Source organism: Myotis lucifugus, unplaced genomic scaffold (assembly GCF_000147115.1).
Source record: "Myotis lucifugus unplaced genomic scaffold, Myoluc2.0 scaffold_435, whole genome shotgun sequence".
NCBI lineage: Eukaryota > Metazoa > Chordata > Mammalia > Chiroptera > Vespertilionidae > Myotis > Myotis lucifugus.
Genome location: NW_005871483.1, coordinates 333,092 through 351,473, shown reverse-complemented (window position 1 = coordinate 351,473; position 18,382 = coordinate 333,092). Strand labels below are relative to the sequence as shown.

The following is an 18,382-nucleotide window of genomic DNA, read 5'->3' as shown; positions in this document are numbered from 1 at the left end:
CTCATCAATGTTTCTATCTCTCCCTCCCTCTTTCTAAAATCAATAAAACTTGCTCTAGCTGGTTTGGCTCAGTGGATAGAGTGTTGGCCTGTGGACTGAAGGGTCCTGGGTTCGATTCCAGTCAAGGGCACATGCCCAGGTAGTGGGCTCCATCCCCAGTAGAGGGCGTGCAGGAGGCAGCTGATCGATGATTCTCTCTCATCATAGATGTTTCTATCTCTCTCCCTCCCTCCCTCCCTCCCTCTCCCTTCCTCTCTGAAATGAAAATATATTAAAAAATAAAATCAATAAAAACTTATTAAGTTTTCAATTGTTTTCATGGGGTAGCATTTCACTGCCCATATATGCCCAAACACCGACCTTCGGAGAGAAACAGTTTAATATATTATCTGGATGGCAGGGTTTTGCTGATATGATATGTGCTCCCCTAACTTTTGGTTTATAATACACAATTTTAGAAAACACGAGTATTTCCTGGCGCCCTCTTGTGGACATTTTGAGAACAACACCGTAGTTAGGGATTAGTTGAAATAGTGCCCTCTTGTGGGCAATCTGAGAACAGCACCCCAGTAAGGGATTACTTGCAATAGCGCCCTTTTTAAATTATTATTTTTAACATCTTTATTGTTGAAAGTATTACATATACCCTCCCTTCTACCCCCATTGACCCCTTCTAGCCCGCCCTGACCCCAGACCCAGGCCTTCACCACCCTATTGTTTGTGTACAATACAAGTGTGGAAAACACTTGTATTTCTTATTCTGAAGAGCAGTTCTAAAATTTAAAGCATGTTGCCAAGTTCTTAAGCAATCTAATTTTTTTTTGAAATATCCTTTGGTTATAGTTTCATAAGGAAACATAAGCCTTCAAAAATTTATACAATGTTTTAATTAATAAAAAAGAAGGTATTCTAAACTTTGCAAATACTGAACCAAGCATACTTCATTAGTCAGGTTGAAAGCTGAAGAATACTTACATATACCTGTGAATATAAATTGTATTTGTTTTCTTCCAGAGTATACAAATGACCCAAGCAAGGGCAATCAGAAATTATGCTTCATAAAATCAAGACTAAAAGATAAATCTAAGTCAGACTGTATTCCTATGTAAAATGATCTGGAAACTAAGCTATTAGTGAGCACACATTCACCTCAATTGCCAAACTGAAATCATGTATAGCAATCATTTAGACTTTTCCTAATATACTACACACCTAGAGGTAGAAATGCCAGGAGAATCTCCAACTCTACTACTACTACTAGCCCCTGAAGATGACATAGAAACAGTGCTGGTTTTCTGGCTCTTAAATGACTAAACCTTGAGGAAAAAAAGGCTTTTCAGACTGAACGGAGCACATGCACACAACAGTCTATGGGACCCTCTTGGCAGAGTATGACTTATTTTCCAAAGCACTGGTTACGTTATCCTTTTATAGCATGAACACAGCTCATTACAAAACAAGCTAGAATAACGAAGCCAAGCAACTGTCTATTTCTGTAAGACATAAGCACTACCAACCAATATACTGATGGATGATTTTGGATACACAAAGACCAAATAGTTATAAGAAAACAACAGAGCCAGAATATAATAATCTGTGGGCAAAGTTCAAACAAATGAAAGGTTTTGTGGCCTATCTGCTATTGATATAAATCTGAATGCAATGGGTGACTTAGGTTCCTGGACCCCACATTCTTTCTTATTTGGTAAGTAAAGTTTTGTGGGGAAAATTTCTAACAAATAATTTGTTGACTAATATAAAAAAACAAAAGGAGCAAATAGTTCCTTTATAATGAAGACTGCTTCTTCTTCATTCATATGGCACAATTCCTTATCCTCAATTCCAAAATTCCAAGTTTCTATAAAACCTTGGAAACAAAATCAGACCTCATGTGGTGATACTCTTTATAATCTTTATTTGGCCCATTTAATGTAAATATTTATATATATTTTGTTTCATAAAATGCTCCAGAGTCTGCAATGGTGCTACATTAATGTATATTACGCACACTATACTTTTTTAAAATCCAAAAAATTCTGAATTCCAAAATACATCTGGCCCCACGGGTTTACTAATAAGAGAATCTGAGTCCATAGTTCTTGCCTTCTATGTCCAAAGGACAATTTAAAGACATTAGATAGAAAAAAAAGACATTAGAGATCATGCCATAACACGAGCAATTAAAAGGTTAAAGAACACATACATTTATAGCTCAATTCTTTTTTCCCAGCTAATCCAGCAATCTGATAATGTTAAATGTCACTAAAAACTGGGATACTGATATTATCACTTCATATTTCTACCTATGTTCCTACCACATTAAGCTCCATAAGCCAGAAACAAACCCTGCAAGTGCCACACTAGAGAGGCGTGTGAATTGTGTACACAATAGTCAGAAACTAGTTGTGAAAAATATCGTCATATAACCATTGAGTAATAAAAAACATTCTGACATTCAACATCTTGGAAAGAAATTTCTGGAATCTCAAAGTCTTGTCCAATCAAAGAGAAAAGACAGCTCAAGCAGCCGTGCTCATCAACCGTACAGAAAGCTTAGGGCTCACATCTACCACGGCTGGTCCACTGACCAAGTTCCCGGTGACTTCTCCCTCGTCATTTCCAGATAAATGGGACATCACTGTGGCCGGCCTGGTCTGGCAATGCTCTCTGCAGTCTGAATATCAAACGGCAAGCAGCTAGTGGGCAAAATAACTCTGGGCCTATGGGAAACTCATGTCTCCAATACAAAGAGAGGGTACGAGACAGGCCTACAAGTTCTCACTCCTGTGAGGCGGTCTGGGTTCTGTGCTGGAAGGAAACCAAAGCACCAGTGCAGTGGTTGGTGGAAGTTTTCAAGTTCCCGCAGGAAGAATTACAAACCAACAATTATGACCGGGAAGGTTAGGACATATTGATTTTTTCTTTTTATGCTTCTTCAGTCTCCCGGTTGCTAATGAGACAGATTAGCACTTATTTGAATTTACGGCAAGTCAGCTGGGAAAAAACTGATTTAGTCTTAACCTTCAAATGTACTTTTTACTTTTAAAAATATCTTTACATGAAAAAAATTGTATCTTCGAATGAAATATTCCATGACCATCTTCATGAAGAGAATCTGTGGCTCTCTATGGTGGAGGAAAAAGATTTTAAAAGCATCAGAGCTAGCCCTGACCGGTTGATAGAGCACTGGTCTGTGGAGTGAAGGGTCCCAGGTTCCGATTCCGGTCAAGGGCATGTACCTTGGTTGCGGGCACAATCCCAGTAAGGGGTGTGCAGGAGGCAGCTGATCGATGTTTCTCATCTATGTTTCTAACTCTTTATCCCTCTCCCTTCCTCTCTGTAAAAAATCAATAAAAAAAGAAAAAAGAATCAGAGCTATCAATATATTTGGCTATTAACCCCAGTAACCATTCATTGTAAGGTAAAATATAAAAAGCATATTTTTAAAAATTTTCTTAAGTTTGACTTTGCTAGCTATCCACTTGAATTTCTTATAAGTACTGTTCTAGAGTTTAGTTTTATAAGAGTTTTGGGTTTATTAGGCTCCAAGTCTATTATAAGCATCAAGCATCTGCTTTTAAAATTTTTAAATAAAAATGTTTTTTTAAAATTAATTTCCAGTAGGTTAACATATTATTTCAAGAATCATTTGTAGATTCTATTCTTTACCATATATGTTATAATCATTTTTCCTGTCAATTAAAATATGTGGTTCTCATTATTGCAAATGTTTGCCTTTTATGGCATACTGCACCTTTAAGTGTAATACACAACGCACAGTCATCAGCTCTCACAAGGGATATCACTTTTTGTGCAAAAATACCGTGACCCCAATTGGTTAACAATTTAGGAAATGTATATAAACACCATGTGGTGACCCACTTTTCTTATGTCCTTTGTATTGCTGGGACTTAGCCTTTTTCTTCTGTTTTGATGAACCTGATTGGCTTTCTCTTGTCGCTGAAAGATAAAAGGGAAAATTGGTACAAGATAATTGCTTACCACTAACCATAGGTACAACTTAAATGAACTATCTTTATCAAGAACTGTTATACTTGTAAAATTACATGATGCTTTGAAAATAAGAGTGCTTGTTCTGATAAAACCATAAACCTCAATACCAGACAGATTCCACTATCTATTCAATAAGCACTTATCATGTTCCAGTAAATTATTGGCCTATCATTTTAAACTCATTAAAATAGGCCGACTTTAATGTGGTAAGTGCTCTTACTATTGTGTTTCTATAGTCGTTAGGAAACTCACTATGAGTTTGCATGGCCATGGTACATGGTACACATGGTCTAATGCTGTGATACTGTTTTTGAGTCTTAAGATCTTACCTGGCAACCAATCAGACATAGGTATATTCTTGTCCTGTGAGCTCACAAGATGATCATTGTGAGACAGTCCACTGAAGAACTGCTGACTTTTACAAAAGGACACCTTTCTGTATACCAACTTACACTGTGATGCTGGAGGCTGTAGTTGATATCCAGTTAATTGACACCACCCTACAGGATAGAGGTCAGGAGACTCACAGTCTACCCACTGGTCATATTCTTCTTCCCATCCATCAAAGTGTATCCTCAAGAGGAGATGAATGATTCGAGTTACTGTGGCTACACATATTAAACGTGGCTCCATGAGATCTACTGCTTCTAACTTCATTCCGACACGAAATCCGTGATTTGGAACATCCTGACATGGAGAAGCAAAACATTAATACTGGTGAGAAGACGAATGCATAACTCCAGTATCACTATGAGAGGGAAAGAAAGGGAGCAACATAACCACATAATGTAATTTAAACCAAAAATTCCCCAATAATTCTTTAGTCACTGAAACGTGTGAAGGTGAAGCATTTAAGAACTAGATAGGCAACATATTCATTTTTATGTTACTCAGATTAAAAAATGAAACCCTGTTTGGAAACAAGCTTCATCTCCTAGGTAAAGGAAGTATTTATATTGTTTTATTACTCTCTATTTTTTAAAATATAAATCTCCAAAAAAAAAGGAAAGAAAAAAATAACAAAAATAAAAAAATACATATATAAATGTCCACTAAGAAATTCTAATAAAAGCAGATAGTTTCTCAATAATGATGTACATTTTTGTGTACAATTCCACATAATCATGCCATCAGTGAAATTTACCTTATTAAATAGTTTTACTGGTGCTGCAATGGAGCCAGTTTCCCTGAGGTAGTCAAACCATTTAAAAGGAAGTTTAGTGTAACCTGTAGGACACAAGTGGTTTAAGTAGCAGTTCATTTAAAATTAGCGTAATACTAAAAGCAGGTAACAAGCAACTCAGCGCAGGCTCAGGTTTGAGGTTATATTCACGCTCTAATACTGTTGAGTCTCACAGCTCCTCCATGTGATAAAGATTTTCCTTCTTTTCTAGATAGACACTGGTATACCCACTTATCCTAATGCAAACGTGACTCTCCTTTCCTCTGTCACCACAGGAACTACAGACTTCTGCTTTCTCAACCCCAGGCTTAGAACAGTCTAGCATTTAACACCTTCCAGTGACATTTTTTTCTTTGCAAGAAAGAAAACTCACTGAACTAATACTATTTTTTACAGACATCTGGGTTTGTCCCCCCCCACCCCCCTTCTTTTCTTAAAAGAAAAACCATAGGCTCAGATATTAAAATCAGAGAAGTTGTTAGTTAAGCCACGAGAGCTATTTAAGGTTCTACCTTCTTTTAAAAAGCCACATGACTCTAAAAATGGAAACTTGCCCCCTCAACACTAAAGTATCTACTTAAAAAAACCAGTTAAATGTATGCAATAACCTATTGAGCTTAATCACCATTTCAACAGGGCTTGAGAATACAAATTCATATTATAAAGTATATGGATGCTCAGAAAAAATTCTATACTAACAATTTATAAAAGCTACCTGGAATACAGGGCTTTGATTTTAGACCACCTCACAGCTCTTGTTGTGTGTGCATATATTCATATATGCAATATATACACAGATATTCACACAGCAAGAAGCCTAGGGCTGTGTTAAATGTTGTAAACAGATATCACATAAAAGGAAAGCAAGAATGAAAACCCAGTATGTGTATTAGGATGAAGTACCTCTAGGTGGAGTAAGTTCAATCATGTTAATTTCACAGAAACCAACAGGGAAAATAGAAGGGGAGGTTGCATGATAACAGAACCAGTCAGATCCATCTGCTGCTTCTGAGCCGTCGATCCCAATCATTAGGAATCCGTCAGCCAGCACCTTTTAAATGAAAAGAATTCCAAGTATTTGAAATTAGACACCACTATTTTTTAAAAAACATACTGATTTTTACAGAGGGATAGAGAGTTAGAAACATCAATCAGCTGCCCCCTGCACACCCCCTACTGGGGATCCAGCCCACAACCAAGGCACATGCCCTTGACTGAAATCGAACCCAGAACCCTTCAGTCTGCGGGCCGAGGCTCTATCCACTGAGCCAGACCAGTTAGGGCTAGACACCACTATTACAAAAATGACCCTTTAAGTTTAAGTAACATACTAAAGGAAAGGAAAATCTATGACATAAAAGATTTCTTAAAAGTGAAAAATGCTTGCCAGGGGATTCTTAGGCCTGAGAACTGAGAACCACTCTTTTAAATCTTTTCTTATAAGCAGTTTCAGAAAAGAGGAAAAATAAAAAATAAAAAAAAGAAAGTACTACCTACCAAAAGGAAGGAAAAGGCACAAAAAGTTAACACAGGAAACTGAAGATAAACTTGGCCTTGTTACAATACAATTCTGTGTTGGACTAGTTTGGACCAGGAAGTAACTTAAATATTCTTCCTCTAATTTAGGATATACTTGACTCAAGAGGACAATCTTAACAAGCTATACAAGAGGAGAACCTCTGATAAGAGAATTCAAAGTCACTTTAGATACTTGTAACTGTCTCGTCTCCCCAGTGAAGATACACACTCACACATTTTATGTCAAAAAGAATTCTATTAGGGGCCTCCTTCTCCTGTAACTTTAAAAACAGTTCTTATAACTGCATTCCTGTATTTTAAAACCCATTCTTGTACCTTTCTAATGGTTGCCACACATATTGTGGAAAGATTTAATGGGTCTATAGCTTCCAATTTCATTCCTTCCTTGAACCATTCTCCACTCTGGTCCACTTCTTTTACCTAAAGAATTACAGGAAAGCACATCACTGTTACAAATATTATCATTTTAATAATGAAAATGTTACCAATTTGAAAAGGTTTACCAGATGGAAATACCAAATGCCTTCTCCTACCTACCTAATATTTTAATGCAAACTTTCATTAGGGAACAGAGAGAATTCAGGCAAACAGACAGAATTTAAAAATAATTATAATCAATAGTTGTGACACCAATGAATTATAAGGTCTTAATCCTTTTAAGTGAACATATGTAATTGTGATTTCTATAATTTTAGGAAAAAAAACCCACAACCCTCTTTTAAACATAATTTACAAATGAGGGTTCTTATAAAAACTTCTTACCTTAGCAAATAAATGTGGTGGTGTATCAAAATGTCCATCCTGTTTCTTTGTAATATCTACAAGGAAAAGTTACATACTAATCTGTCAGCATTTGTGAGAAGACCAAAAACCACGTTTCTTTGAAGGTTTCAAACTCACAAGGTATGTATACTCTAAAACACGGCAAAAACATATGCCTTCTACATTTATGATTAATAACCTTTAATAGTCTTTCTCTCTTCAGAGTACATGTGCCATTAAGTACACTCAGCCAATTAGAATGCTGATAATTCCCTAATGAGGGAATTCTAACTTTAAGTGTATTTTAATGTGTTTAGTATTAAGTTTAACCACATGTAATTCTGCTCTTTTGATTAAAATTGAATGGAAAGAGAAAGGATAAAGATTTAGATCTTTCAAATGGGGTGGATAAGAAAAATGTAAGAAAACAAATGTAGTTGTGACCAGAAGTGCATTATTTTTTCATTGAGGACGAGTGGAAGAAGGAATTAGGACACAAATATTCTGTGTGAAGCTTCTCGATTACGGTAGAATAAGCTGCCCAGACAACCAGAATGCTATCTTTGACCTATGCTATTCTGTAGAGAAAAATAACCAAGTAGCAGACTTCAGCCTCAATGACATTGTCAATAGGAGTTCTCATGACAGGCGCTTACCAGATCTTTTGAATCGATGGCCTATGCTTCGAGACCAGCCAATATGATGGATTAGTGGGCTGTGCATATGGCACCAGAAGTCATCTGTTTTATCCTCACTGTCTTCATACACTAGTCTTAATCGTCCTCCAATTACACTTTCCACCACTGCTACTCGTGTCCGACACAAATGTCTCTTGTCAACCACTTCTACTCTCATGCAAGGTTTGAAAGGATACTGCATGCTTTCTGAAACCTTGAAACAAAAGCAGACAAAAACTCTTTGGGATTCATGACAGAAGTCTGCAAATTATTTTACTATTGCACTATTAAAAATAATGATATTTACTACCGCTCTGGCTCACTAAATTAAAACAATTCCTTAAAAACTTGAAAGTTACTCCTTTTTACAGAGCTCTCATTTGACACTTCAGTCCTTTTCTAAGATTCCATCTTTACCTTTTGTGAGAAGTCGGGAGGAAGTGTTTTGGCACCAGTAAGTCGTTTCACTAGAAAAGCTTTCCAGTTCGTATACTTATGATGAATAGCTAAAACAAAAGAAATAACCAGTTACACCTTAGTGAAGAGTGAATTGCTGCATAAAGTATTTGTTAATAAAAAAAGTAACAAATTTCCTTGCAATTTAGAATATTAAGGTCCTGAAGAGCAACAAAAATAGAGAAAACAAATATGTCTTGCGAGCAATTAAGTTAATTGAAACCAAAAAATATATTCTTAATTTCTGTATCACCTTAATGTTACTCTGAGTGAAACTGCATTTAAGTATGTGCATTTATATTACAGTAAGGGTAGGTAAACTACTTACTTCTAGGAGGGACAAGAGGCTTCCCACTGGCTGCACACCAGCCAACCGGACGGATATCGGAACTACATATATTGCACCAGAAGTCCAGAGCAGAGTCGTTTTCAAATCCTTCATATCTTAAAAGGGCGTTGTAACCTGAAACCAACAAATTAATCACCACATAAGGAGAAAATAAGAGAAATAAAATAGGATCTAGCTGCTGGCGATGGTTGTAAAACGTTAGTGTGTATCTGCAACAGAAACACTTGCAGGGCTGAGAACAGATGGCTAGGCCCCAGCCCTGAGATTTTGGTTCAGCAGATCTTGGGTCAGTCTGAGAATGTGCATTTCTAACAAGTCCCCGGTGATGCTGCTGCCCCTGGTGTATGGATCAGACTTTGAGAACCATTTGTACAGTACAATTAGTTTTACTGTTTTCAAAGCATGGCTTCCTCCTTAGAATATATTTTAATTTTACCCATGGTTTCTTACATTTTAAAACAGAAATTCACAATGAAAACAGGGTTGGGAAAGTTCTATTAGAATGTGTAGTTTTGAAAATAAAAGAAAGAAGATTGTGTATGGTTAGTTAATAAAATCTTTTCAAGTCAGAGAAACACAGTTAAAATACATTTCAAAGAAATTATTTTACTCAGCTCAACAGGCGACCAATTATTCTTGGATAATTTGGATTTAGCTACTTCAAGAGTCTAAATTTTTCTGTCCTGTTTATTTGGAAATAAGACTTGAAAATGCTAAGTAAAGAAATTCAATAAACACAGATGAAAGTCTGTGAAATCACTTAAAAAACTATATGTACTAAGCAAATAGGAAGATGTATTTTATAGAAATAACAGAAAGCATAAGATATAACCTATTTATATTTAATAAAATCTTATGTTGAAATAGATTAATGTTTAATTTAAGGTGTTTAGTAGAATAAGTTTTTAATAATAAAAATTAAACTTATATTTCAGGCCGGGAGCTACATTTAGTGAGCCTTTATATGTTAATATCTATGATAAAAATTTATAGCATTACACCTTTAGTTTTAAAATGCAGTAAGTCACAGAATAATTCATGAGTTTGCTAACTGTTGCTGAGTTCTAGTTCATGATTAACACCAGGCTCACTTCTAAAACATCACTAAAGTGGCTTAGAATAAGATATATGAGGCAATTAGATAAAACAGAAATGTAAAATCAGAGACGGAAGGTAGAAATAATTCTCGGATATTAAATGCAACGGATTTGAACACCTAGGACAGAAAAAATATATTGCTGCTTTAAATTATGGTGTAGAGGATAAGAGTAGCATTTGGAGAATGCTTACATAGCAGGGGAAGCATTTCAAGGAAAAGATAGGAAATGAATTGGGTTATACGCCAAGTACCAAACATGGGACATTGTTGTGAGAGTAAGCAAAGGCACGGAGATGACAGAGAACACACTGTGTGAGGGCGGAGGAAGATTAATCTCTTTAGAACAGATGACTTATATTGGGGAGCAACAAAAGATTTGGTCATTGGTATACGGTGCAACTCAAATGGCTGTAAATGCTGACCGTCTTCACCCTTTAAGGACAAAGAAGCCAGAAAGGTCTTGAAGAAGAGCAACAAAAATAGAGAAATGCCTATTCATTTGTGCATTAAAGACATTTCATTTGGAAAAATGGAATTAAGATCATTTTTAGGTAAGTTAAGTCTATCGATGACTGGGGGAGAATTTCTGGATAGGACTAGAAAGAGCAGGATAAGACACCTCTTCCAGTAATCTAAGGGCAACTTTTCTTATTTGAGTGGCTGTCCCTCCCCTAAAGTACTACAGTGCCCTGTGACACCACCACTCACTGAGCACCTTGTCATAAACTTTTTCAACGTTTGGCAGATGTAAGCTCACAGAAAAAAACCAAGTCTTACACTTTTGCACATCACCTGCCTACAGTGTCTAACAGAGTAAATACCTAATGCATTTACTTCATGAGCAATAAGGTAATAAAGGATCAGGGTACACAAAAGTAATGGACATGAAGAAAAAGGAAGAATTCAAGATACATGAAATTATCAATACTAGTTTACTTTTGCTATTGTGACTCTTATCACTTTTTTTTTAATACCTCTACTGTGTGTTACTTTTCAAAGTATTTTCCTATTCCAGGGGTTGGCAAACTCTATTATGGCTCACAGATCTGGTCTGATTTGTTGTTGTTTTTAAATATATTTTTAATGATTTTGAGAGAGAGAGGAAGGGAGAGGGACAGAGAGAAACATCAAGGTGAAAGGAGAACATCAATTGGCTGCCTCCTGCACCCCCCCCACCGGGGGATCGAGTCTACAACCTGGGCATGTGCCCTGACCTGGAGTGCACGGGATGATGCTCAACTAACTGAGCCACACTGGCCAGGGCTGGCCTGATGTGTTATAGTCTGCCATCTAAGAATGGTTTTTACATTTTCAATGATTGAAAAAACAACAAAGAATAGTATTTCATAATAGGTGACATTTATATAAAACCCAAATTCAGTGGCTATAAAGTTTTACTGAAACACAGCCATGCCCATTCATTTGTGTACTGCTATAGCTGTTTTCATGCTACAATGGTCGAGTTGAATAGTTGTGACAGATTGTTTTGCCCAAGAAGCTGAAAATACTTATGTCTGGCTTTTAACAGAAAAAGTTTGCCAACCCCTGCCCTAATACCATATTTATTTATTTGGCAACATTTGCAAAATTTACAAATATGTTTCCTTAAAAGTTACACACATAATTGACATTTTCTAGAACAAGATGCGTGCTTTTCACCTGCTAATTTTACAATTCCAGCAATCCAGAAGACTTTGGTAGGTAGGCTGCAGTCTGTATTGGGAACTTCTACTCTCACATTTTCTGAGATATCACCCCAGCAGGTCCCCATAGGTGCCTGTCATATAAAAATTACTAAATTATCATCTTATTAACATAAAACCTAAAACATACCATTCAAAATTAAGCATTACTATCAATAATAAAAATATTAAACTAAAAATGCCATTTAATCCATTCACTTTTCTTTAAAAATATAATTGTTATTCCCCTTTTCACAGAATTCTATTTGTAAAAATCCAGTGACAAGGTCAAGCTCAAGATGAAGAGGATTCACATGTATTAGAATAGATCCATGTCAACCAAAATTCAATGCTGTCCTAATACAAGACTTGAGAAGTAATTTTTATAAAAACTGAATCACAACTTGAGGGACTTCACAGGATAAAGTTGACTTAAGAAACTCATTATTTTTAATATGCACTGAATAAATATACTTTAGTTTAATCTCTAATTTTAAAAGATCTCACCAAAGAGCAGAAAGAAAAAAATTCCCATCAGCAATGTGGTTTCCAATAACAAAGGAGAAACAAAACTTAAATATCTGTATTTTCAACTTAGTTAAATTCATAGAACAGAAATATAGCCTGATAAACAGACATGTGGCAAAAGCACTGGGTAAAGTTATTTAAAAGTGGGAGTTGAAGAGTTTTTGAAGATGCATACCATAGTAACTTGTTAAATAATTTGTTATTTCTAAATTTCTCATGCAGGAGTTACTGTAAACAAAAAGAAAACCTTCAATGTTAGAACCGGTAATCAGTAGCCTCCAGACTACTTTAACAAAAGGTTATTTTAACCTTTAACAAAAGGTTAAAATGAGGATTCGGAAAACCAACTAAACAACTATCATGAAGGGATTTTCCAAAATTCACATATGTTCCTAAATTACAATTTCCATTACATTTTAATCCTTATAACTTGAGGCCATTTACAATTATCTGGAGCGTATGCAATGGTAAATTAAATCAAATGAGTGAATTCAGGAATATAAATGCTGATCATACTCAACAGTCTCTATGGCCTTTGATATCAGCTCCAGGAAATATAATTCAGAACCTTGATCATGATTAGGTGACATTATAAAAGACCTGATAATACGAGCAAATCAGGAAAAGACAAAATAGCTTCAAGGCTCAAAGATGAGTAAACACAAAGACATCTAGGAGTCACAGGATCTAGCCAATTTGAACACTAGGCAATGTTTTCCATGCAAAACCTTCCATACATTGGCAAATGCTAACCCAACAGGAGGATTAGCCTAAAACAGTACTCGAACCCTATCCTCTCAATATTTTACATGGAACTTCTGAAGGAGAGGAAGAAAATGTCAAATAATACCGAGCTAGGATAAGTCTGGCACCAAACACAGAATCAATTTATGGCTATTGCTTGAAGTAGCAAACAAACTTGAAGACAGTGGCCTATCTCAACTATGTGTGATTCTGGAAGGATAGATTAACTACCTCCCTGAGCTGTGCAAAAAAAATAATACCTCCGTCATGATGACCTCTTCCTGCTTTTTTAAAAAACGGAAATACTGGACTCTTCGGGTTCTGCTATCTCCCCCTGTATCACTCTAGACTGTAGGGCCATCCCTATTGCCAGCAGATATGACCAGAAAAGGAGAGGCTGGGAGGAAGACAGTAACACAGATTAAGCTAAGATAAATTAACACAAAGACCATGTATTCAATTCTGTGAGGATGGACCAATTAGAGTCGACAGATGTAGTTAAATGTATGTATTGAATTAAGGTAGGGTATTCATTCATCCCTCTGTGTTTGGCTGCCAAATCTTATGGAATGGGTTTATTTTTCATTGAGAAGAAAGAGGCATGGTATTGCTGAATAGCTGGGGTTTATGTTGGCACATTGCTAAGTACATTTGGCAGACAGGACTCCTTTTTGAACTAGATATGACAATGTCATACTGATTTTTTTTTAAAAAGCCTTAACAATTATTTGGAGAAAATAACTTTTAGTCACATTAAAGAAAATAAAGTATCAATATGCTCACTTAAAAAATTAAGTTCATGTTGACTTTAGCAGGGGATATTATGTTCTGGTCCCTACAGTCTGGATTGGTATAGGAGAAAGTAGCAGAAAGTGACATTTGTTCTTGCCTGTAAGTTTGTGGTTCTGCTAGGCCCTCTTAAACCAATCCATATGGTTTACTCTGAGAAAAAAAAAGTAGAAAAAAACAACAAAAAAGAGCACAACAGTCACTGAATAGTATGTGCTCGATGTGTTGAAATAAGGTAATTTTATAGATAATACCCTTTTGTTTAAAATGAATATTCTTAAGTGTGGAAGACTAAATGACCCAGGGCTTGACAGCCATCTTCATCCAAGTCATCTGTCTTCTCTTGCTGGCAGGAGGGATACCTCTGAAAGTCTGGATTGGCATAGCATGAACTAGCAGAACCATAATTTACAGGTAACAACAAATTTACCTTCCAGACTCAGGGCGAGAGGTCCACCTCAGGCTCCTCCCAAACCAGGAAGATCTGCTTCACCACTTCCTGCTCCAGGCAGATCTCGTGTTATCTGGGAGCGACTGTCCTTCCCTGCAAGGTAAGCTATCATCAGGTCCTGCGGACACGGCCACGTCCAAATGCTGAGGGCTCCCCAGCACAAATGCATAACCTCCACCTGACTGTCTGCAAGGAAGTAATTCGATGGGAAGCCTTATTTTCTGCACTTCAAGACCGTTCCCAGACAGTCCAGCAGCCTGGGTGGCTGGCATTTAGACTCTCAGAGGGCTGATTCACGGCAGAAATACAGATTTCCTTCCATAGAGCTGCCAACCTATAATTTTTTTTTTAATCCTCACCTGAGGGTATTTTTTCCATTGATCTCTAGAGAGAGTGGGAGAGAGAAGGGGAGAGAAAGAGAGAGACAGAAAGAGAGAGAGAGAAACATCGACGTGAAGAGACACATCAATTGACTCGCTCCTACACTCGCCCCTGCACTCGCTTCTACCAGGGCTGGGGAACCTGCGATCGAGGTTCCTGTCCTGGACTAGGTATCGAACCTGCAACCATTCGGTCTGGGGACAGACGCTCCAACCACTGAGCACACTGGCCAGGGCCAACTTGTAACTTTTGCTAATCACACACAATCTTCAATATTAATAGAATTTAAGTGGGCAGAGGTTAGACTTGAAATTGTATATAGGTAATAAAAAAAAAAATCAACCCCAATGATGATATGGTAAATGCAGAAAAAGCCATCATTAGAATATTTTAAGACTAATAGGCATATGATTACTAAAGTGCATCAAGTAGAAAAAGATGAAATATTTGGCTAAAAAAAGGAAGAAAACATTATAGGAAATTAACTAGAAAGAAATTAGAGCTCCTAAATACTACTTGCTAGAATTAACAGGAAGCAGAAACAGAAAAAAAAATCACTCCCATTCACCTTGGATACTAGAATCTATTTTTTGGGGTGGTGGCAGCTGGGAGATGGGAATTGCAAGGCAAGTACAAAAGGAAAATGGGATGTTTGGGGTGAAAGGATTACAAACGAGAGAATGCCATGTGCACATAAAAAGGAAAAGCCGTGGTTACTAGTTTGAATGACATAAAACAGTACATAACTAAAAAAACCCCACATTAAACCAATATTGTTTAAGAAAATAATCTAGGGGGTGGGGGCAATAGGGGGATAAGGACACATATGTAATACCTTAATCAATAAAGAAAAAAATTAAAAAAAAGAAAATAATCTAGATTACTTAGGATTTCTTTAAAACTGGTGATTTTTATTGTATTACAGTTCACTGCTTTCCTGGAAAGAATCATTTGTGGCAAGACAACAGCTAACTCAGATGGGGCACTACTAAGTGCCAGAAATTTAAGTTTTATTTCCATTAGAAAGAAATTCTGCCATCTAGGATGATATAGTGAAGAGTCTAACATAGTTAAAATGAATGCGAAGTCATATTTATTTTCAACTTTCAATGAGTAAGTGCCTATGTGTGGTCAAGGTTAGGGAAAAATATTTTTTTAATTGAAAGATTATTTTAATAAGCACATATCTGAGACACAGATAAGTATTACTATAAACTACTGTTACTGTACATATACATACAAAAGGGCTTTTCTTTTATTCTTAAAATTTAAAAATATAATTGTGATACATGCTGCAAAGAAAGGATTAGAAAATATCAAGAAAGGTATCAGCTACAATTTGTGGAGGCAGGATGAAAAAGTGTAGTAAACTCAGCTTTAAAGTTATGGCACACATGTAAAAAGGACCTTTTAAAAAAAATAGAAAACTAAAACTATTTTCAAGGGGGAAAAAAAGCAGAATGTTAGCATTTCTGGCTTTAGTGATCACAATGACAAGACACCAGAGTATATAGTCCAGGGACCAAACAAAAGAAATATGAAACCTGCAAACACATAACTGAAGGAGGAGGATTTTAGCTTTTGTGTGGCTCATGTACATTTGATATTGATGCATTTTGCCCCCTGCTATAATACCTAGGGAATGTTTTACTTGATTTTATAAGGCAAATCATGGGAAATAGGAGCATTTCAACTTAAAAGACTACAGTCTTTATGGAGACAATGCTCTAACCAACCGAGTTACTGGGGCAGGGCTGAACTAGATGATTTTAAAGATGACTCACAGTTTTGTGCCATATGACTTTGAATTAAAAATGATATTGTCTAACTCAGTGGTTTCCAACCTCAGGGACTGCCAAGGAAGGGGGAGCCAAGGGCCAAGGCTCTAGCCATTCCATCCCACCTTTTTTTTAAAAAATTAATTAATTAATTTTTAATTTTTTCTTTATTGATTAAGGTATTACATATGTGTCCTTATTCCTTCTATTTTTTTTATTGTCTAAAGTTTTACATATGTCTCCTTTTTCCCCAACTGACCCCCAACCCCCACACCTCTTTCAGACAATCAGAACAGCTTCCTCTTATCCTAGCTATGTTTATTAGGGAAAAGGGGAATGCTGATGCTTAAAAAAAAAAAAAAGTCTGAAAACTACCACCTAGATAAAAAAGATACATCAGAAATGTGGCAACCATAATATACAGATTTCTAAGTAGATACATTTAATGACAACTGAGCTTCATTTCCATTGCTAAATTATAAAAAACATCAAATGCTGTTGTAATTGAGTATAAACCACTATGCATAAATACTGCAGTTATCACACCACCATCCCCCAAATTCCTGGTTCAATCAGAACAACTCCATGTTACACACTGGATGTTGTTGTTTTTAAAGTATGTTTTTATTGATTTCTTTTTAGAGAGAGGAAGAGAGAGGGAGAGAGAGATAGAAACATCAATGAGGAGAGAGAATCATTGATCAGCTGCCTCCTGCACACTCCCTAGTGGGGATCAAGCCTGCAACTGGGCATGTGCCCTTGACTGGAATCGAACCCGGGACCCTTCAGCCCATAGGCTGACGTTCTATCCACTGAGCCAAACCAGCTAGGGCCACATTGGATTTTTTAAAAATTATGTTTGAATAAAGAATCCCCTAGCAGGGAAAGGCTCCCAACCTGTGCTCATGTTGAAGACAAGGCGTACATAGAGTCTGGAGGAAGCAGGCCCTAGTGATGAACCAGTGTTAGGCAGATCTCGTGTTTCCAGCTGATGCCGACAGTAGGTTTTCTAAAGCCAAAGCTAGTAACCCTCCCTGGAGACCTAAAAACGTATCTCAGGGGGAGAACCATGAAGAGTCAACTCTAAACAACAAAATCAAGTGTAGCATGAGGTGTGATCTCCTAAACCAAATGGTTTCAGATGAAGATGCTGGTTAAGCCACAAAGCAAACTCATTAGTACTAATATATACTTAGAAATTACCAATGTAAGTTTTTTCCTATTTGATAAGGAGAAGGCAGTAAAGAAAGATGAGTGGAGCAGAAAGGCACTCGGTAACAGATGCCTTGCCTCTGCGTGCAAAGGAGGAGTCTCCACTGTATTATTATTATTATTATTTTAAAGTTGATTTTAGAAAAAAGGAAAAAAATGATTTAGAAAGAGGGAGGGTAAGGGGGGAAACTGAGATACAGATAGACAGATAAGAGAGAAACATTGATCGGTTGCCTCCCTAAGTGCCTCAACCAGGGACTGAACCTGCAACCTGGATATGTGCCCTGACCAGGAATCGAACCCACCACATTCTGGTGTATGCTCCAACCAACTGAGCCACACCTGCCAGGGCCACAGCATTCATTATTGATAACACGATTAAAGCTAGATGCTCTATTTATATAACTAGAGGCCCAGTGCATGGTGGGGTCTGGCTGGCCCACCCTGGGGGGGGTTGGGGGAGGGGAACACAGGAGGTTGGTGGACCGGCCCTGCCCCTGGTTGAACTCTGGTCGAATGGACAATTTGCATATTACCCTTTTATTATATAGGATAATACTTTAATCTAAAAGCAAAGTTGAAAAGAAAATCAATTTCATTATTATAACTGAGATTTTCTTACAAAGAATTTTAATATAGTTTTATTATTCAAAGATATGGATGTGAAATAAAACATGAAATTGGGACTTTGATATGCTATTTAAAAAATATTCTTGACTACTTACATAAAATAGCTAG

General features: G+C 36.7%; 1 protein-coding gene across 7 annotated transcripts in view; it reads right to left on the bottom strand.

Annotated features, from left to right (window-relative positions):
- MBTD1 (mbt domain containing 1) overlaps positions 1-18,382 on the bottom strand; it is a 45,683-nt gene that overhangs the window by 9,029 nt on the left and 18,272 nt on the right. For 6 of the 7 annotated variants that reach the window (XM_023744197.1, XM_023744198.1, XM_023744201.1 and 3 more), the window contains 10 exons: positions 11,739-11,856; positions 8,960-9,094; positions 8,593-8,681; positions 8,155-8,389; positions 7,499-7,554; positions 7,052-7,156; positions 6,101-6,248; positions 5,159-5,241; positions 4,467-4,701; positions 3,883-3,960 (listed from right to left, as the gene is read on the bottom strand). In XM_023744197.1, coding sequence (XP_023599965.1) covers positions 3,883-3,960; positions 4,467-4,701; positions 5,159-5,241; positions 6,101-6,248; positions 7,052-7,156; positions 7,499-7,554; positions 8,155-8,389; positions 8,593-8,681; positions 8,960-9,094; positions 11,739-11,856 — 1,282 coding nt within the window. Of the gene's footprint in view, positions 1-3,882; positions 3,961-4,466; positions 4,702-5,158; positions 5,242-6,100; positions 6,249-7,051; positions 7,157-7,498; positions 7,555-8,154; positions 8,390-8,592; positions 8,682-8,959; positions 9,095-11,738; positions 11,857-18,382 lie in introns of those variants that run through there. The other variant, XR_002826283.1, reaches the window with a different exon arrangement.